Genomic DNA, 23,260 nt, shown 5'->3' on the forward strand with positions numbered 1-23,260 from the left:
ACGAATCCGAGATAATTGAAAGATGATTGCTATTACCAAACTTATTCCTATAATATTTCATGCTTAATGAATATGAATTGGAGATCAGGGTGCATGGTTGCTCACCCAATGAGGGAGGTTCATGTGGGTTTATACAGTATGTGTATGAGAGGAGGGCTGCTCTAGAATGTGTGTTGTGCTTGATAAAAGTAATTACAGACCACTCAGCGTAAGGGTGTGAGATCACACTCTCATAGCTATCAGCTTCACACACTCTCCACATCACTTACTAAACAGATGTGTTGGACTGGAGGTGTGCGTGTGAACGTGTGGAAAGAGAGAGAAGGAGGTGAAGGATGACAGAAGAGAGATAAAGACAAACAAGAGTGAAAGAGAGAGGCGGAAGTGACAGACAGACAGACAGAGGGAAAGAACGAGTGCAGTGACAGTGACTGACAGAGAAGGAGAAACCGACAGGGGCAAAAAAAAAATCTGCTTTCTCTTTCAGATAAAAGGCCAGGCAGTACAAAGGCTTGGCCAAACACCCTCTGATCCACAGATAAAGCAAAGCTCTGCAGCTTTGGAAGGGAGAGGGCTACTGTGAAGCCAGACTGCCTCTCAACAATACCTGACCTGACATAAAAGGGCAGATGGACCTTTGTGTTTTATGTCCAGACTTCCAATAAGCTTCTACTACACATATGCACACAATATATACTGATATACTGAAAACACACCGGACATCATGGCTGCACTGTCGACCTCTGTTGGTGATTGTGTTAAATTATTTGATTGCCATTGCAGCTGATATTCTGCCCTTTAAGGCAAATCTAACCCATGTTGAATTCAGCATTGACTTTAATTTATATACCTGTTTTGTAGTTGGCACTGGCACATCACTGTGGTGTTATAATCATTTATTTATAATCATAAATATATGATTCTGTTTGATTTGCAGTCCCTCATCTGGGTACTCCGGCTTTTCTCACACACGCCAAAGACGTAGGTTAATTGGGGACTCTGTATTGTGTCAGTGTGAGTTTTATTGGTTGTAGCCGTGTGACAGACTGGCTAAGGTGTGTCCCCACCTCTCACCATTGACAGCTGGAAAAGGGTCTAAAAATGGATGGTTATTGTCAACTTAAAAGCTTTAGCAGCAACATTAGAAGTCACAGGTATTTTATATTGTTACACTATTCTGATTGGTCAATTACAGGAGTTATCTCTGAAGAACTGTGGCTGTTCAAATGGAGTTCTGATCATGTTTTTAAAAAGGTCTGGTGAATTCTGTTTTGAGTCAACATACCATAAAGTAGACAGGGGTATGTATGCGAGCATAGTGTCAAAAAGTTGCTGGTTTGAATGTGACTGCAGAACTTTGCGTCGGTGTTTCTATATCCAGGTTTATTATTCACTGCTGTCTCCAGGATGCAGCCTCCCCTGGGTGCTGCTCCAGGCAACTTGAACTTCATTTGACCCTGAACTGCAGCATTCTCAGGCTTACTTATTTAAGCAAAAGCAACACAGTGTCAGAGCTGACATTTTGGAAGATAACACACAGTTTTGTCAGCCTAAATGACAAATTACTATTGTCATTCAAAAGTCCATCCCTGAAGTGGCCTTGATACAGCCTGTCAATTCTGTTGATGGATTCTGAGACTTCTTGTGCTCTGTTCATACAGCTGTGAGCTAAAAAATGATGGCTGACCTTATTCAGCCGATTCATCTCAACATGATCCTGCTTCCATCACTTTTCCTGCATACATTATTTTTGTGGAATTCACACATACTGTCCTGCCCCCCGCCCCCCAACTTATTGTAATGTTATTGTAATTGTTTGCAGGTGTTTGATGCAGAGCACAGTAAACAGTCTCATCAGCAGAAGAACAAGTCTTCAAATTTACACAGACAGATGGATCCCTCCTGACAAACAAGCGCTGCACATGGTCTGAGGTACTTACAGTCTCCGGTAGTCACATATTCATATTTTGGGGAATAGGAGCTGTATCCAGCTGGCGTTCGGGTGCGTACGCTGAACACGTACCAGGTTGCTGGTTTTAAACCTGAGACAATCACGCTAGGGGCCTTTGTGCGTGTCGAAGAGTAGCTCAGCAGCTCGTGCTCCTGTAGGGGGGAGAGTAGAAGGATGATCAACTTATTCTAAGAAACAGATTTTGTACAATTACTGTCTCAATTAGAAGCAGCTTATGATTGCATAAATCAGACGAGGACTGCAGCTACATGTTAAGGAGAGCTTACAGGCTCCTCTGGCCATTTTTAAGAACAGAAAAAAGTTAGCAGCCCGTTTTGTTGTGTTTCTCTGATCTTGTGGTGAATTTGCTGGGACGTCCACTCCTGTGAAGACTGACAGCTGTCTTTAATGTTTCCACTTGTGAATAATCTTTCTCACTGTAGAATTTTAAATAGTTTGAAATAGTTTTATAGGTCTTTCCAGATTGATGTGCAGCAACAGTAGCTTCTCTAACACTATTGTTTATGTCTTTCTCTCTTGTCACTGTGTTAACACACACCTGAATGTTCCAGAGCAGCAAACTGTCAAAATGTCTGTTTTTATAGAGGTCTGTACACCTGCTGGTGATCAATTTAACAAGGACTGATTATCAGCAGCACCTGCTGCAGCTCACACAAATAAATCCTATGGAAGCAGTAAGGGGGGACGCAGTGTTGAAGAAGAAGTGTTGAAATTTTTGTCTGCTTGTTTGTTTTTGACTTTTTTATGTTTTTACACAGAAAACATAGAATTAGAATAGGGGGCACTAACTTTTGAACATTGAAATATATAATATTTACTAGGGATGTCCCGATCAGGTTTTTTTGCCTTTGAGTCAGAGTCCGAGTCATTTGATTTTGATACCGATACCGAGTCCCGATCCGACTTTCAAGATTCTCTATAAAGGCGGCAAATAGGATTTCAGACACGCAGCAGCTCATCGAGACCTCACACCAAAAGCATCATACCTAGGCCTGTTATGATAACAGATTTTGCTGGGTGATTAATTGCCAAGAGAAATTATTGCGTTAATCGATAATATTGTCTTTTTGAGACCATGTTCAACTAATATAATGATAATGACATATAATGCAAGTACACACTTTCAAAGATTAATAAACTTTCATTTCTAAAGAACATTTAACACTGGAAAGGCCCCCAATCATCAACATTATTATTATTATTGTTATTATTAATGATATTAATATTAATGTTAATATTATTATTATGAGTAGTGGTAGGCCTATTACCATAGCTTATCTGAGCATAGTCAATGGAGTTAAGTCAAACCAACTAGCACGTCATGAGCAACAGAGCCAAACAACACGCACTCTCTGGGAGTGGGCTCACCTGTACGCATGTGCTTTTGTGCGCACGCGTTTGCGCTTGCATGTGTGTATGCGCATCAGGCCGCTGCAGACAGCTGCAGTGAATTTTACAAACGCCACCATGTAGACACACATAGAAACTGATAGAGATGGCACCAGAGGACTGGGCAAGAGGACTAGACTGGGTGGCGCTGCAGCGAGTGCCGCCAGTAAGAAGGCAGAGAACTTCACTCGTACAACGCGGACTCTCTCTGATAGCAGGTTCTATACATGAGCATGTTTAGTGTCGTGGTGAACTGTGGCAAAGTGTTGAACCGGTGTTGAGCAGCTTCAGAGCTCTCTGTGTTGCTGTAACGTCCAAGCCCTGCAGCGCTGTGACGCACCGTGGCGACGCAGACAGCGAGCTAACCGTGGTCTGCTCAGAACATCCCGTAAACGTCACACAATGAGTTAAAAAATAAGAACTACCTGTTGATTTGACACATTTTAAGACAGAAGCCGTGGGCCATATAAAGTCCGACGGCCTTTTTTACGCTACAACGCACCGGAGTGACACCTTTTGTCATCCAGTCTCTTTGGCAGCGAGAGAGAGAGAAAGAGAGAAAAACAAACCAGTATGCAAAAAAACGTATCGAGCCCATTTAATTTATCGTGCAATTCATTGATTTATTGTTTATCGCGACAGGCCTAGTCATACCCCTACACTACAGGACACAGAGCCACCCTGCACAGAAGGCGTTAACTTTGACAGCCCTAATAAATGTATATCCGAGTCCTGATCGGGAGGTAACATCCGATTCCGATCGAGTCTGAAATCACGTAATTGGGACCGATTTCCGATCACGTGATCGGATCGGGACATCCCTAATATTTACACACATACATACATATATATATTAACATTTTAGCAAAACGTTAGCCTTGAAACTGATATCATTATCTTAGAAGTTTAATATGAAATACTGCAGTACCTTCTCATAGTATTTGATTTCATAGTCCAGGATGGGAAGTATAGTCTGTTCAGGTTGCTGCCAGGAGAGAGCGATACTGTTTGGGGAAGCCCAGTCCTTCTTCAAAGCCCCCACTAGAGACGGACCTGTTTGGTAAACACAGACAGGCAGAAGGATTCCTGAAGTTACATAGGCCTATGCACACACATCTGGACTTTGCACACAGTAAATTTAATTAAAAAGTAATTTCACATGACTTTTCGAGACAGAGTACGTGTGGCTACTTCATGTATTGGCATTCAATTAAAATCAAATTAGAGGTAATGTTTCGACCTGAGTTTGTCTTGATGTCTGTAAACCTTTTGTATACTCAGCTTAGCTGTGTTATTTATGTTGTTGGTCATTAGTGCAGACATGAATTTTATTGGAATGAAATTGTGAGTTAATGTAGCATGTTTTTCTCAGTTGTCCAGTTCTACTTTATGACATGGAGCAGCTGTATTTTACAACAGTTAACAACAGTTAGCATGCTAAGCTACATCACCTGGTAAAAATGAGCTGATGCTATCATTTAATTGCCCTAATTATAGCCTAACATAACTACTGTTGCTGTAGGCGTGTTGATGTGTAATTGATTTTATCATTTCTGTCTTTTTCTGTCTAAACAAAGAACAAGAGACAAGCAGGCACACACATCGATAAGGAGTTCCCTTTAATTCATTCCTACTTTTGGTACTAGTGGACAAGCATGTGTAGTCGCCACACACGAAAACATTAAAAGAGTTATGTTACATTTATTAAAAATCAGCAGAGGTCTTAGGTCTTAGGTAATCTAAGAAATCCTTTGGAAGGACCACTTTCCAGATGCAAAATCAATTCATCTGAGGTGTTCTCTGGATGGATGGGAGACATGGACACCTGTTCACTTTGTCAGTTACAGCACAAAATGATTTTATTTGAAAATGGGGTTTCACGTCAGTATGAAAAACACCTCCACAGCGTTTCCCCTCTCCTATACGATCATTCTGTTTTAATTGAAAAGAAAGTTGAATAAGCTACATCTTCTTCCTAGACTGAATTGCATTAGCTTTGCTCTATGAGTTTCTGCTGGGTAAATAATTGCACTGAGCTCCCAAGAGAGGTCAGCAGATGTAACTGCCCTGAGAGTCATTATTATATATTATATCATCTAATGTTACAGAGCTGACTCATTATGTTGGTATAAAATGCAGGCCCTCTTTTCTCATGTGTATTCAAAGTGGAATGTACTACAATAGCATGCCTGGGGAGAGTTGTTTGCAGTTCTCACTTTGACTGCGGCTGAAAGCTTTGGGTTCAGGATAAAAGATGTTCGGTCCAGGATGGGGATTGAGGGTTAGGGGAAGAGTGTGCTTGGGGTGAGTGGTCTGGTGTTAGATTAGATGAGAGCTGTGGCTGTAGGGATTTCAGCTTGTTAGCCAGGTGCTGAGAAACATGCTGGTACTAATGAAATAGAACGAACTAAGAGTGAGCACATCTGTTAGCTTCATCCTTAGTCTTTGTCTGTGCATTTGCAGATTTCCCTTGACTCTCACAGGCTTATGCATCACTTTTAATGAATAAAATCAGAAGGCCTAATCTCTGTGGATACATGTTAAGCTGCGGGGAAGCTGTAATGGTCTTGTGTTTTTTTATTTGGAGATATGCTTGTGAAAGTTGGTCAAGTGCGATATTTAAAAGGACAACTCACCTCACAAACATGTTTCCCATTACTCACTTGGCTAACTCCTAATTCCCATGCATGCAAACAACTAAAACATGAGGTTAATCAGGCAGCCACATACTCAGGTAAATAATCTTGACTTATTCAGAATTTGGTGACCAATGAAATATTGCTAAAGGGCTAAGGTGGAGCATCTAGTATGAAGCAACAGTTACTATGCATTTTAATGCTTGGCTTCTCCTTAATAACCAACAACTTAATAAGCATTTTAAATTTCGTAGGTAGCCTGAAATTTCAGTTGAAAAACATAATGTCATGCGTGACTGAAAATAGGTAATAATATTACCATCATCAGCAAACTCAAAGGGCAGAGTGGGTGTGCATTTACACACATGTGTGCAAACACTATTTTATCCTAAAATAAAAGCAGCATGGAGCAGCTGGAGGAGAAAATAAACCCAGACTGTGGCAGAAACACAATAAGCCAAAGCTGCTGACATCTTATTAAGTGTTATTATTACCATATTACCTATCATATGACCATTTTACTCAGTGTACAAATCATATCCTCTTCTCCGTCTGTCCTCGGTGGCAGGGAAAATTCATCTCAAGGGTATTTTATCTGATCTTACTCTGTCTAATAAAGCTCTCTGTGATGTTGTTGCAGGGTTTCCTCTGCTGCTTATGCCAGCTGGGTACAGCGGCGGCGGCAAGGGGATGCAAGAGTCATGTTGTGGAGGCATCAAACTGAGACACAGCAAGATTGTCTGCATCTGCTGTTAGCATATTGGCCCTTGATAAGTAACAATACACTCACATGCCCAAATACAATCCTCGTCAGAGATCACAGATTGAAATCAGCCTAGCTTTACGTGGTGTGCAACATGGGAGCAACATAATTCTGGAAAAACATGCACACAAGTTGTGTACACACCGAAAGAGCTGACGTGAAAAAAACAATATGTGTGTTGGAGAAGCAAGGCCATTGTCTGTCTGGGAGAAAATAATCACCAAGTAGAAATGTGGCAGCTCTGCTGCATGTCAAAACAGGACTCATCACGACACAACACACAAATTTTTCTTCCCACAGGAATTACACAAACTGCACAGTTGTAGTATTTTTTTTCAACAATTCTCCTGAGAGCAGTTTTGCACCTGACACACTATCAAATATATGTAAATCTTCTCACACTAATCTTACTGCTGGATGGCCTTCAAAGCCTACATTGTCTCTATGTTTTCAACATGCAACTTAATTTGCATAATTTGTGGAAGGAGTTTGGCCTTTTGGACTAGAATGACTGTATGTACACTCTTATTTGGCTCTCTGCTCATTAATCTCACCCAATCACAGGACAGCGTTGCATTTATGCATGTAGTCATGGTGAAGATGATCTGCTAAAGTTCAAAGCAGCGTCAAAATGGGTAAGAAAAGTGATTGAAGTGACTTTGAACATGACGTCGTTAGTCTGATTATTTAAACAACATGAAAGCATGGATCCATCCTGCCCTGTATTAGTGGTATAAGCTGCTGCCACTGCTGTTGTAATGATGTGGGAGATATTTTAGTACCTCTTAGTGCCAACTGAGCAAACTGGTTCAAAGGCCACAGCCCACATCAGTATTGTTGCTGACCATGTCCATCCCATGATGAGCACAGTGTACCATCTTCTTCCAGCAGGATCATGCCAGCAGGATCAGATCATTTCAAGCAACACCTTTTTAAATTTCTGCCACCAAGAATTAAGGAAGTTTTGGAGAACCAACAAGTCCAGCATTAACAAGATATCTAATAAAGTACCCATGAAGTGCATGTCTCTATTAGTCAGCCAGTGTTGTCCAGATGTAGTAATGATTTAGTTTAAATACAAGGCTGAACTCACTAGAAAAATACATTGACTGGAAATGCATGTTCTCATCAGTTAGACTAAGTACTAAGTAGACTAGACTAAGTAGTTCACAGCATAAAACATAATCGTAATGATCAGTCTATCTTTTTTTCTTTACTATTAGTCTGTGTAACAACAAGTTCAAAGACCACCAGGTGCTCAATTTGCTGGCAGAGGGATGGTGGAGGATCCAGGTACGCAGGACATCTAACCACTTCCTATGTGAGTGACAAAGTCAGTCAGATAGACTAAAGCTCTTTCAAGGTAGCCAGGGTAACACTAATCCCAACACTAGCCAAATAAGATCTTTGTATAATATTAAAAATTAAATTGTAAATTGTACAATAAGAGCTTTTATCATAAAATTGTATTTGACACTGTGAACCATGTTTCTTTGATGTAATGACAAAATGGCTAAATCCTGGATTCATGTATTCATACAATCAATAAAAAACCATAATTCTACCAGTGGAATTGTATATTATCTCCCAACAATTCTACAAATCCTAACAGATGTATTATGTTCTCCTCTCTGTGAACATGGTATCTCCACCTGTCTTAGAAACACAACAATGGCTCCAGGTACTGATGACACACTTTGAGGACACGGGATGCACGTCAGTTGTCCTTAATGGTTCCGTACGTGGCTTATTAAGGCTGCGGCATGAAATCTGCCTGAGGAACTCACTACCTTTCTCTGAGATGCAGAAGCACTGGAAAGCCATTAGAAACACCAGTCAATTACGATGCCCAATGGATGGATTTTCCAGTCAAGCGTGGTTAAGCTCAACATAAACTAATGGGGAGTCTTTAAATGAGCTTGACCTGCATATGATTTTAATTAGCTTTCCTGCCCTAAAGGCTTCCATTAACTGTTTAAAAAAAATCAATAGAGCCAGTATTGATGCTGTGCAAGAGCTTAAACGATGTCCTAACACTCCACTGATTCAATTCTGATAGAGAGACAGAGTGCAAAGGAAACACACACATACGCAATATAGGTGCCCTTGTTTACAACTGTCTTATTGATACGTGTGGTTTCTATGTGTCTGGTTGGGCGTGTGTGTGTCTTCCTCCATGTTTGGTCTTTCACTGTGCATTTTCATGGAAAAATATACAAAAACACTTGCAAATACCTGCATGCTGCGGAAACAGCAATAAACAACAATATTCAGTCTGCCTAAATTTGCTCTGCTTTGATTTGTTTAATTTAATTTAATACCATTGGACTCACTTCCTACTACTTCTTACCAATGTCAAGAATGCTGAGTGCTTCAGAAGCACTTTGTCGTTGCTTCGGGGAACTAAGGGAATGAATGAATGGATTGAAGCCGTTTCCAACGTTACCACTGGGACTTCAAGTAATCAGCTAAAGGAATGCAACATGTATTGAATGAGTAATATCTCTCTGTGTGTGTGTGTGTGTGTGTGTGTGTGTAGATGCTGTTTTGTTGCTTTTACAAACCACAAGTCCAAACTAAAGTGACATGAGTTTTGTGTCCGGGGACAGTGATCATTACCCTTCATTAATGCCGAAGGTCATTCCCCATGCAGCAACTCATTGTTATCATAAACACACACACCACAGAGACCTGACAACAGCCAAATAAACTGTTGGCCTTAAGTCTAAGGCAAATCCCATCTTCTTGTAGTAAGGGCTTGTATTTATTTATTTATTTATAGTGACTTCACACCTCTTTATAAGGGTTGGCAATAATAAGCTCAGGTTAGCAAAAAGGTTAGCATGACTTCTTAACATGTCTTCTGTTATTCTGTGCACAAACAGATATGATACAGATATGATACAGCTAAACATGCATTTCTTCAAATTTAAAACACATGACTCAAAGGTGGATTAGATTTGGGTGGTCAGGGCTCAGGAATGCCTTTTTGGAAATTTCTATGAATTTGGTGAAAACATCCAATGAAAATTCCAAATTAGTTGGTCTAAGGTCAGAACTACTTATAGAATAGTTATACTTACTTAAAAATAGTGCTTCATAGTTTGACTACATTGATTTGTTGTGTGATTTCCACTTTCCTCCCTAGACTAAGAAGCAATCAACCAGCAGCATGGCTGCCTTCTGTAGTGGAAACAGCAAAAACCACAGTAAAATAGATGATGATCTGTTTACATTAAGGGCAGTTGAACTTGACAGTGAGCCTCAAAACCAACTAGAGAATCCTAACATTTATATGTACCTGATATTATGGCGGGAAAATACAAGAAGCAAATAAATATTCATTTATTTTCATCTTTGTACAGGGAATATACATGTTTTATCATTACTTAGAACACAGATATGTGTATTATCAGTGCCTATATAATGATAATAACAGACAATTTGACATTTAAGCATACTAAGTAGAAACAAAAGTGATCTAAATTATCTTTGTGCAGCGACACAGTGGATGTAAGTGCAGTGACTTCCTGCAATACAGTTGAAAGCTATCATAGTTATTCCCCAACTTCCTTGAAACTAACTTCAACATTAGCTGATTTATAAAAAAGAAAAAAGGAAAAAAAGTGATGTCTGCTCATGTGGCTACTTTGCTTCAGGCATACAGATGTCTCAGATTAGGACCTTGTTGGTCATTTCATAGAACCTGTGTATGAGGACATAAAATCTATTTTAAATTCCTATGTTGCCACTCTACCTTTGCATTCCCACCTCCATCTCCTTCACTACAATCTCCATATAAAGTGCTGCAATTTGCCGGCCAATCGTCGACAGCAATCTCTACCCCTACTGTGGTGATAGGGACTTCCTTTTCTAGAGGCATACTGTCGCTCCCTGCAGTCTCAGAAAGGAAAATGGATGTGACCCTTACGACACTAAATAGCTGTCAACCGAACCTAAACTGGGACAGTTTCTTGTTCTCCCCGGCACACCTGCAATCCCCCCCTCCTGCTGTGGTGGCTGTCTTTAGTATGACAGTGGAGAAAAGCTCCTTAGACTCCTCTGCCCCATCCAGATGGTGGCTATAAGAGCCACGCAGACCATTTATCATGTGTATCTGCTGAGTACAGGGAGTTAACAGGTAATTAAAATCATCAGTCACACAACAAAAAGCATGGACTGGGGAGGTGGCAAGTAAAAGAAAAAAGGAACCTTTCTGTGAGTCCTGTGTTGCTTTGACACTGCTTGAATTGTGGTTAAAGGGGGTTCAGGACCGAGAGAACAGACATTAACACAAAAGAAGAGCAAATTAAAGAAACCTAGTGAGACAAAGTTTGGTATTGGATGAAGTCTGACTTGCAAATAGCCAAAAGCATTTAATCCTTTGTCCTTTTAATGACAATCTGGATAAAATAAGCAAAAAAGGGATTAAAAGACAGACAGACAGAGACAAAGTTAAAAGAAGTGTTGCCTACTGTCACATAAAAGGGGTTTGTGTGCTAGCTAGCCTGTCTGACACTCTGAGGTACTATCTTTAATAAGGTCCCAGCTTGCCACTGATCCTTCTTGTTCCCACTTAATGGGGATGTGGAGAAGCAATGACATGTGGGGAAAGGCCAGTGAAACCGGTCCTATACTGGCCCACCACAATCAATACTCATTTGCCCTCAACCTCTCTTTCCTCAAAAGTAATTAATGAGAAGAACGGAAGTATCTGGCTGCTGACAGCTGATTTCCCTGCCGGTCCCTGTCCTTAATACCTTGTCTAATTCTCATGCTTCTACTTAAAAGCTTCATTATGGTTGAAACCAAGCATTCAAAATTGGAAAGTGACACAGATATAGGCTGACACAAATGTCAATGTGCATAATGTTCGCAGAGAATGTTCACAAGCAGAGGAGTCATACTCACAAGCTTAGTCTACCTTACATCAAACACACACACACATCTTTTTTGGACTACATTTGGAGAATGATATTGTGTCCAACTTTCTCATTTATTACAATTCTGCCTCTTATATTGTACATACTCAATCTATTATGATCAAGTAGGAACCTCCATGAAGTCTGTCAGTGCCTAAACTCTATACCTACAAAGAAGGTACGATGCTTCTCCAACAGCAAGCCCTGGATTACTCCTGACATCAAGGCTCCCCTTAAAGAGAAGATAAGAGCCTTCAAGTCAGGAGACAGGGAAGGAGCTGAGGACTGTGCAAAAGGAACGGAGGCGGAGGATCAGAGAGGGGAAGGAAGAAGAAAACTGAAGGCTCAGCTGCAGGACAACAACATCAGTGGAGTCTGGAAGGGCCTGAAAGACATCTCTGTTTACAAGGAGAACAACCTCCAGCTGATGGGACCAGAAATATGTGAATGAACCTCCCTCCCCCAGTCATGTCTCCCCAGCTGCACTCACCACTGCTCCATTCATATCACATTAAAATGTTGTGATACCAACTGTCATGTGGTGTTTCATAAATAACTGCCATTTAGACCATTTTATGGCCCTCATATATACAGATATGTAAACAACATGCAAGTGTGTGCCTTTAAAGAGCAAAGAAAGTACCCTGCCTTGATGTTGATGAGTCTTGAAAGCTACACAAGCACTTCAATTCTTCTTCATTTGACTTAGTCCATACAGATTTACAATAAGAACCATATTTTGTAGTAGTTCTAGTGTGGACTCCCACACTATACTTACTACTAAAGTTACTACAGTTACACTTATATTCAGTGCGGTATAAATAGAAGCATTCATAATCATAACATTTCAGAGCTATTTCAGCTACATACCCGATTGTTATCTGTGGTTTAAAAGTACTGTGTGGCTCAGGTAGAGTGGTTGTCCGGGATGGCGTCCCTGTGCAAGATACTAAACCCTAAGTTGCTCGAAGTATAAGCACTTTGAGTACCTTTGAGTAGGTAGAGAAAAGTGCTATATATATATACATACAGCTTTATTTGCACTTTTCATGTATTACTATAGTTCAGTCTACATCAGAGCAGCATGAAAAGTTTCTGTAACTTTAAAATCTCTCTCATCTCCTCTCCAAACAAGAGTGGCTAGAGAGAAGAGTGAAGTACCACTGCAGTGGAGGTACAGTATAAATAGCAGTCGACTCTGCTGTAGCACCCACAGCAGATTCACTGCAGCAGAACACACTTTCCTACAGAGCAAATATCAAGCAGAGCCATCTATAGACCATCCTGCTGTCAGAGTCAACCATCTGGAGTTAAAACAGAACACACAATTGTCGAAATGGCCCATGAAGGATCATAACAAGCAAGGTGACAGTAAATGTGGTACAGAATGATGCCCTCACCATAGGCTGATAAATGTGGAAAAGTCTCTCTTGTAGAACAAAGCTGAAGGAATTGTGCTGGGATGTTTCTGAGCTTTGTTAATCATCTTGTTGTGGAGCCTTAAATGGGCCAGAAAAAGCGAGACAAACCGATACTTAATAGATGAACTAATTAATATTCACAGAAAGGGTAGCATCACAAAAAAGTGACATGAGAAAAACAACGAATTGCGATGCACCCTAAAGAGGCTGGGAAACATCGAAGGCTTGTCAATGTGTTTGACGTCTCACTCTGAATACATCTGCATACACTGTGAAAGTGGAGGGCAAACTGTAAGACCTTAAGCTGAATGTGTCTTCAGTGGATAAAATGTATAAGGTCTATGGAGATTTAAGTCAGAACTGCTGTCTTTATGAATGGTTTGATGGAGTGAGGTTAATGCAATCTCATTTAAATGAACTGAACCGACAAAAGGCATTGGCAACTGATTTATTTAACTTTCAGAAGACAATGGGGTGGCATTCTTGGGAGGAAATTCAACCCGAAGATTGAAGAGGGGATTGAGGTGGGAGTTGAGAGAGAGAAAACTTCAGAGAACATCCATCAGGATTGCAGAACAATGAATCCAATCACTCTGTATTAATGAGCCAATGCTTAAAATAGTTCCCGTTGTGAGGTGAAGTCAGGGGAAATGATCTTTGCAGGAGGGGAGAAGCTTCCTGATAAAAGTCTGGGCATAAATCATTTTGTGGAGTAGAAATAGCTAATCTTTTCTCCTTCAAACTCCCCACCTGCTCTGAACACTGCTGAATAGCGATCCTGGGGAAAAGCTATTCTTAACGCTGACTGGTGAATAGGTGACTTGCTGTATGTCTGCAAGGCCTCAGAGGGGCTGGCTCAAGATATATATGGCCACACAAAACACTGCACATGTGGGCAGCTCAATAATGGCCCTGAAAAGTTAGTGCATAAAGGTGTGGAGGTCTTTCCCAACAGTCACAGTCCAGATGGTTTATATGTTATGAAGCTGATTTGTAGTTTCACTGGAATGATGAAGGAAACTTTAGGTAGCAAAGCAGTGGCCTGGCATTAGATTAGGCATTGTCAACGTGTTTTTGCACATAAAACTTATAGAATATTAGAATGTTATTACTATTAATCGCTGTTATGGTATGCCAGAAAGTCTTCCACTTTGGATCTGTATATTGGATGAATTGCCATGAAAAAAGGCAGAACACTAGGTTACTAATGACAACATTAGTAGGATTGAGAAGATGTAGAAATCTTTGTATAAATAATTGCAACCACTAATATGAGTAATTATTTAATCAATTAAGCAATTATTGAGTCTATTTTCACAAGAAAATTGAAATTGACTGGTGGCATTAAACACCACTGGGCATGAAAATAAAAGAGAGGTTTGTAACAAGTCTGAAGACCCTATCACCTGCATTGAAGCTGCAAAAAGGTCTTTTTCTATGTTTTCCTTAACAAAACAGTGACTTACAACTTCAGGGTACAAACACACAAACTCACAACATCTAAAACGTTTAGATTTTACACGGAAATTTGTACCATTCTGTGGTCGCTGTTTTTGGTTACCATTGCAATGAGTCCCTGCTCCCATAAACACATAGATGTGTGGCCAGAGAAATACGCACACGTTCTGTTTTCAAGATCTAAAAAATCAACCTCATGTCACGTTGTCCTTGTGATGACAGACTGGGGTGAAACATCGATGAAATGCAATGCAATGGACCACAGACAAGCCCTAGTCAGCAAGTACCAATGACCTGCTATGGCCATGAGCAGCTTATTCAAGAAATAAAAATAAAAAAATTGATTCAAGAATTTAACTACTCTTGTGAAGTTGTCAAGATGTAACTCTCTACTGCATCAAACCTCTGTAATTGCACTGAGGTTCATACTGATCTCTTGAGAAAGTTAATCATATGTATGCCTAAAAGTTTGACTTAACTGTCTGACTTTGTCCCTAGCCCACCTGTTTGATGTTTCCCATACTAAGTAGGTGAGAATTTGTATGCTGTAACTTGCATACAAATAAACAGATCCAAGGCCTGCTTAGACCTTAGATCTCCCTACTGGGCCCAGCTGTGATTATTTGCCCTTTTCTCACCTGCTCTTTGCATGTTTTATCCCTCATTTTCAGCCTGAATAATATACTACCATCTTCTTCCATATGCTTTATCCAAACACACAATGAAATTATGTCTGGACATTTAGCATTAATAGTAAAACATACCAATCACCTCATGTACTTTTAACGTGTTACTCAACATCTGTTATTTTTTGCTGCAGCTTCAGATGACACAGAGCTTCTCTACTCGTGTGTGGTAGCAGCAGGTCATGGGCACTGATAAAAGAGGGCGCTGAAGGGCAGAAAATGTGCAGGGGGCAACAGATGCCCCTGGTCACATGAGGTCCCCATGGGATGCAAGCTAAACAAACCTGCCAACAAACACGGTGTGCAAACACCTGCTAACATCATACTGCAGATGCACACATTTATTTATTATCTATACACACAAACAGTCAATGTATTGGGTACAATATCTTAAACTCCCTGCTGCAAGGCATTACTCCTATTCTTGTATAATGTGTATAATGTGTTATTGAGTTTATGAGTTATTTGTTAGCTACCCTGCATGTGTTGTACTTGATAGTTATTAAAAATATAGCAAAACAAACTGCCATATTGCGCACACAAAGAGCAACTGGGATGATTAAGCTTGTCTTATGCTGTTTTCACTTAGTGTACATACATTACCCAGAGGATGCCTAAGTGAGTCAGACCACACATTAACTGAACTTTACCCTGCCAGCTGTATAATGTGCATTTAAATCCATGTATAAAAAGACAAGGCACATTGAGCCAGTCAGCAAAATTAGAAGAACATCCAAGGGTGAGAACAAAGGGTCATTTCCAGATGCCAAAGGTTTAACCAGAGAGGAGGACACCAAAGTTCAAAGAACAGCATGGGCCAGGTCGATCAATGCATAAATAATGATTAAGCCACACATTATGAAGAAAACACAGCAAAAGAATCTTTGGAAAGGGGCAGTTTTGGTGATTAGAGGAATCACCTGTCAGTCACAGACCATTATAAGGTGATTTCTACCATTTACAAAGAGGCAACACATCAAGTTCCAGAGAATATTTTATAGCTAGCAGTTGCATGTTGGTAGACGTTTTTGTATGGGAAACATGAGAATAATATGGAAAAGGTCAATGTTGTCCCCAAAATGCAAAACTGGCAGTGCTTTCCCACAGGATGCTGATAAGTCTGAAGCTCCTGTAGCTTGTCTGCAAGCCCAAAGCTTGATGCTTGTCAAGATTCTATTCTCTATTCTTAATCAATTTAATGTTATTTATATACTGCATTTTACAATCAGGATTGTCTCAAGACGCTTTACAAACCCTTTTAACATGAAGAAACCTTGAGCAGGACCTGACTCATAAGGAGAACCTTCCTGCTGATAGCCGGCCACGTAGAGGAGGAGAAGAAGAGAGAGACAGAAAGGATGAAGGAGAGAGAGAGGAACAAACATGCACAGACATGCTGCTTTACAAATGAAAAACTGAGCTCTCAGGAGAAAGTTTTCAATGTTATTACAAACTAGTAAGCCTATATCTGGAACTACAGAAATATTAAAGTGACATAATTTTTTTTAAATTTAAATTTTCATCCTGTTATCAGTAGACCACACAAGGTGAACGCAATTATGTTTTTTTCAAAATAACGCTGTGGGTCAGCATTACTGCTCTTTGTTAAGACAGAGCACGTATTGCTACAATAGGAGCATTACACTATGATAGCATATGTTGGTATGTTTCAGAAAGTGAAGGTTATCTCGGCGGCATTGTGGTGCAGTGGTTAGCACTGTCATCTCACAGGAAGAAGGTTCCTGGATAGAACCTTCTGGCCATCCAGGACATTTATGTGTGAAGTTTGTTATGCCCGCTTGTCCCCTTGTGCAAGACAGGCAGGCGAGAGGCGGGCTACATCCTGGACAGGTCATCAGTCAATCACCAGAGCTAACACAGATAGACAAACAACCACTTACACTTGCACTCACACTTACAGCCAATTAACCAGACACGAAGAACGTGCAAACTCCACACAGAAAGGCCACAGTCAGACTGAAACAAAGGACAGTGCTAACCACTGCACCATCACAGTGCACAACTCTAAATTGTCTGTAGGTGTGAGTGTGACTGGTTGTTTGTCTCTGTCTATGTGATAGACTGGAAACCTGCCAGTCCGGCTGACAGCTGGGATAGGCCCAGCCCCCTTTGTGACCCTGCTGTACAGGCCAAGGCAGGTTGAGAAAATACATGGATTAAAGAGGTCTTTCTGAAACAGTGTAAAACTTAAATTAAGGATGACCCGAATATTCGGTAACCGAATATATTCGGCTGAATATTGGAAAAAAGGCGTGAGTTAAAAGCAATGCTGAATGGTGACGTAATCACGCAATGTACAGAGATGCTGTGACCTGCTGCGAATTAACATGTCGGTGGTGTGGAGGAGAGCGATATCAGAATTTTTGCAATGAACATTCAGCCAAATTATCTAGAAGGGGTTTCTCCGCATGGAGCTTAAGGACAACTACATTAATTTGTCACTTTTACGTGTTTGGTTTTTACGCCAAACACCCCAAACAGCATGCTGAGTATGAGAGAGAGAAACGGCTGCAGCAGTTAAAAGGAAAGCTGATCACAGGACGCCCTATCGGTCCGTGTCAGATGTCTTTGTAAACTTATTTTACTAGGAATCCTGTGCAGCTATTTAGTTTTCTGAGTCAAGTGTAGGCAGCAGTGTTAGAGGCAGTGTTCTTTGTGAATAAATGAAGTGGCACTTTACCATCTGTTGATTTGATTATACACTACCGTCCAAAAGTTTAGGGTCATCCTGTGTAGGTTCATAGCTTCTCTGATCAGCACAGCAGTTTTTAACATAACTTCACAAGGGTTTTCTAATCATCAATTAGCTGTTTAAATTAACTAACTTTTGAACATTGGTGTATACAGTGATAAGGTGTTGTCATAACACCATGTCAGAAGACATGCCACCTTAAAACTATAGTGACACTGCTGTCTCAGTGTTGATGACGCACACCTGCACACCTGCACACCTGCCTAAAAAAACAAGGACTCCTGGTGCAGCACACATCATGGAGCTCTGTGATCATTGTGTTCATTTTAGGGACAGAATCCATGTTGGTTGCAATGAAGCAGCTGGAAAACTTTGGCCTGTGTGAAAAACAGGTTAAATATGTCTGCAAAAGCAGCTGCCATACTGCATGGTGCATTTTTTTTCTCTGTAGTACATTGATGAGGTTTTTGACTCCAGCTTAGAATCCAGCCAGTTCAACTGGCAGTTAGTGTGCAACTAATTTTCCTACTTTTTGTCTGGTAAATGAGTTGCAGACTTTGCCATGTGCTTCTGATGCTGGCAGTGTTGTAGTGGCCTTTCTGATGAAACTTGTGCCAGGCCATTTTGTAATCAAGGAGCTTTATTTTTCAGGGTACTGTTTATAGTACACCGTTTTTTGTAAGGCAGCTGCTGATGTAAATAATATGTAATATGCACATATGCCTTACTGCTTGGCAGTTTATTTATAACATAGTTTTTTTTGTCTACAGCAACTGAAAATATTTAATTGCTTTTTCACAACACAATACTTTTACAATACCATCCATTTCTGCTTCAACCACTGGCTTTGAAATACGTTGGGTTTGGACACTGCAGGAAATGGATTATAGTGGTGGGAACCAATCGCAACATCCAGGGATGGGAAATAAAGCCAAAGTGCCCTCCCCCCTTGTAGCATCAAGGGCTAGCTCCATAAGAGAGTCAATCCCCACAGACTCCCATGTTATAGTAGCCAACTTTAAAGTAGCAGTAATAAACATGTTTACTGGAACAGAAAGTTGAGTTTGCTAAGACTGCCATCATTGTGCCTGTCACAAAGTGCTCCATGGTGACCTGCCTGAATGACTATCAACCCATAGCCCTAACCCCAGGAGTCATGAAGTGCCTCGAAAGGCTGGTCATGGCCCTCATCAAAGACTTCATCGACATCACTGTGGATGCCCACCAGTACGCCTACAAGAAAAAAAAAACTCTGGATGATGCCATTAGTGGTTCACACAGCCCTCACCGACTTGGAGAGCAGAACTCCTACGACCGTCTTCTCCTCCTGGACTTCTCCTCGGCCTTCAATACTATCACCCCACAGACCCTGGTACCCACAATGGACAAATTGGTCCTGGATTTCCTGACCAACAGACCTCAGACAGGATTCACAACACCATCTCCTCCTCCATCACCCTCAGCAATGGTTCAACTCGGCTGCGTGCTGAGCCCCTTCCTGTTCACTCTGCGGACGTACGACTGCTCGGCGAACAGCTGTCACATAGTGAGGTTCATGGACGACACAGAAGTAGTGGGATGCATCACTGACAATAATGAGTCAAAACACAGAGAGGAGGTGGAACGCCAGGTAAAGCGGTGCAGAGGAAACAACTTCTGCATCATCGGTGGTAGACTTTAGAAGGGCCCTCGGAGGAGGAGCAGCTGTGAAAGTCTGTTAAATTGTCTATACTTTGTTCCTACTGTCTACATTGTATATTTTATTTTATATTTCATATTTTACTGCATTTTTATACTGTGCTCTTCTTTTGTGGCTTTTAAACTGAGAACTGAGTCCTAATTTCTTACCATAAATATGTAAATGTGAGCTGGTATGACTAAAAGTTCCTTGAATCCTTGAATCTTATTTTGTACACCTGTACACGGGGTAAATGTTATATAATTTGTTTCAATTAAGACCTAACACTTTGCATAATTATATGGTGTTGGCTTGTAGCACAAGCTGCCCATCCCAGCCTTCATAACATTTACCTGGACTTTGCCAACAGGATACCTCTGACACCTTTAGAAAGCTATAGCTGACATGACAAACAGTTCATTATTCATGTATATGGTCTATGAGGGGTAACTACACAATCACACAATCATGTGTGACCATTTTAATGGTTAGTGGACTACAGTGACCAACAGGGAACACAGTTTCTGTGCTGTAGTAGTAAAAATGATGTGGAGAGTGAAGGCTGATGGGAAACCCTGAAGATCCTGGTCTAATGTTCTCTCTGTCTCATATTATCAGTTCCTCTTCCACACGCTTCCCTGTGACGGCTGTCTTTATTTATCTCTTTTCTCACCCCCCCCCCCCCCCCACTTCATTCTTCTCTTCTCTCACTCTCTTTCTTTTTGCGGAGCTGATGGCAGCGGCTGGGTTGTGATCCAATCACAGGCTAGCTGCAGCAATCACCGCCTGCTGATTGGTTTTATAATCCTTACTGAGGATCTCAGATGGGAGAGAATCAGCTGGCCGAGAAGTGCTGCTCTGAAAGCTGTCATGCACCCACACATGGTTGTGCGTCAAAACACACACACACAGACACACACATACACACTGGGTTACTCTCTCTCTCTCTGCAACTGTATCCCACTTCTCAACATCACATCATTGCTTTCATTCTGTCTACAAAAGTTCTCTATGAATGTGTGGATGCATGTGTACATAGGTGTGTGTGTGTGTGTGTGTGTGTAGGTCTAAAGCAATGATTGAACATCAAAGTGGAAAAAAGGTATTCACTCAGCTCAAGTTATCTAAAAGTTGTATTGATCTTGTGTGTGTGTGTGTCAGATTTCAATGACATTTGTGTATATGTACGATAATAACATATGCAGCATTATACTTCACAATATGATGCAAGATTGCATCCTTGCCTTGCAACACCTCACTATGGCACAGAAAGGACAGGATGAATTGAAAGTGAAAGCATAAACACTACAGCCCAAACTCCCAGACCAATAAGCTCAGCTTTAACTCTCAAATTTATACATCCTGAGAAGAAAAGCTAATCTTCAAGGCACAATATCACACCTAAACCCCCATATGCTCACAACTAACAGCACAGGATGGATTTGCCTTCTAGCTTGGATAACAATATGAGAAGAGAAAATGTAATTACTCATCACACACAGGTGCTGTTCATAAAAAAGAGAGACAACCCAGTAACTCATGCATAAACACACATACATATACTGTATATGCATGGGTACAAAAAAGACCAGATCCAAATCCGGCTTTATTACCACGATCTCACAACAGGTTCTCTATAATAATATCATTTAAGTATCGTGCTTATAGGTCATGTAATATGATCTGGCTGTGTATTGCATCTAATATCCTGTGTTCGCTGTTCTGCATCACATGCTTTGGATCTAACTTTCTGCATTGTTCAGCATGTTGCATCAGCGTGTAACTAACCGTGCATGTCCTATTTCCCGTGTCCTTGTCCTACATCTGTGACGTTCTATCAGGATAAATATGACTTCTCCCACTGTGCACCTTCCTGGCTGTCTATCAGAACTTACTGTACAGGTATTACTTTGAAGTATTCATGGTGGAAGCAGAAGTCATGCTGTGAAATAATCCTATAATAGCTGGCTAATGTAACACACACTTTATAATGGATGCAGGCAGGATGTATTATGAGAGGAATTATACCATCTATTTTATAGTGCCTTATATTTAATCCAGTACATGTTTTTTTGGAGGATACCCTAACCCTTACTGGTTTCGTTGCTGTATAGACCTATTTAACATAAGGTGGTGCTTGTGATCAAAGATACATTATTATTATTAATACATAAAGGTCAACTGTGTAATAGCATCCATCCACCTCCATGTGTGTGTGTAGTAAAAAAGCCACAGGGAGAAATAAATGATGGTCCTTTTACAAATCATTTTAAGGATAATAATTTTTTAGTCAAACATCATTTATTCACAGCTTACTTGAGCTTCATCACCATGCCACACCAGCTACACCAGTTTATATGCTGGGATTTTCGACTGCTAACATGCTATGCTCAGTTACTCGGATTTATTATCATATACTCTCTCACACACGCAATTTCTCAAAAACATTCCTTAACAATAATAAAAAATATATTTTTTGTACTCTATGCAAGACACTTCAGAAAGGCATCACACATCGTATGTACCGGTAGCTGTAAATCAAAGCCAGAATTCCTGAAAATTCTGGGACACACATGCACACATGCTGCTGGTTCCACAGCTTTGCCTTTAGCTAAGTGTGTGTGTGTGTGTGTGTGTTCACTGGGGTGAAACAGAGCCACTGGGAGCATCATTCATTCTGGCCTAGAGGATGAAATAGACTACGAATCCAGGACCTCTCTCTCACTCTATAACACATATAGGCACCCGCACACACAAACACACCGTCCCCCATGAGGTCAGCAGGATAAGCTGGTTGGAGGAAGGCTTGTAGCCTTCACTTCCTGTCGATGACAACATGGGTTGGTAGCCGTTTCGCTCCGCTGACTTTAAATCACACTCTCTCTCTCTCTCTCTGTCTTTTTGTTCCTTTTCCTTCTCCAAAAATATAATTCATATAAGATGAACCTTTAAGGGTTTCTTTGGCAAAATTGATAAGTTGGCAAATACATAAAAAATAATCATAATAATATGTGTAGTATATAATAAGATGCTAGACAAGAGAATGTTGTCTGTGTTCTGTCTCTTAGCTCTCTTCTACAGTTAACTTCCTGGACTGATGTTTTTTTCTCTTTTGTTAAATTTCTTATTATCTTGCATCTTATTATGTGTGTTCACCTGCCTGTCCACACCTTATTTGTCAAGAAGGTATCCTTTCCTACTCACTATTTGTCTTACTGTTTTGTCAAAATCCACACAAGGAAAATGTAACATGAGGTCAATATTTCAGTGCTTAAAAAAAGTATTTCTCTGGCTTCATGTCTATGTTAACAGACTTGGGGACAATTGTAGCTGAAAATGGTGACTGTGGAATGGAACTGCTTTCTTGTAACCTGTGTCTATTGTGATAGGGGTGGAGCGGGTGGACAACATCAAGTTCCTGGTCCTCCACATCACATCTGACCTCACTTGGTCCATGCACACATCTCACCTAGTGAAGAAGGTTCTTCACTTACAAAGGCTCTTCTTCCTCAGGAAGCTTAAAAAGACTGGACTCTCTCCTCAGCTTCTTACAAACTTCTACAGAGCCTCAAGAGAAAGCATCCTCTGTCTGAGTGCAACAGTGTGGTACGGGAAGACAGGA

The 23,260-nt window shown here is 40.7% G+C and overlaps 1 protein-coding gene across 1 annotated transcript in view; it reads right to left on the minus strand.

Annotated features, from left to right (window-relative positions):
• Nucleotides 1-23,260, minus strand: part of epha6 (eph receptor A6) — a 163,601-nt gene that overhangs the window by 26,213 nt on the left and 114,128 nt on the right. The window contains exons 6-7 of the mRNA XM_028393127.1: nt 4,290-4,414; nt 1,941-2,103 (exon numbers count right to left, since the gene is read on the minus strand). Of these exons, the coding sequence (XP_028248928.1) occupies nt 1,941-2,103; nt 4,290-4,414 (288 nt within the window). The remainder of the gene's footprint in view (nt 1-1,940; nt 2,104-4,289; nt 4,415-23,260) is intronic.

Source organism: Parambassis ranga, chromosome 21, assembly GCF_900634625.1.
Source record: "Parambassis ranga chromosome 21, fParRan2.1, whole genome shotgun sequence".
NCBI lineage: Eukaryota > Metazoa > Chordata > Actinopteri > Ambassidae > Parambassis > Parambassis ranga.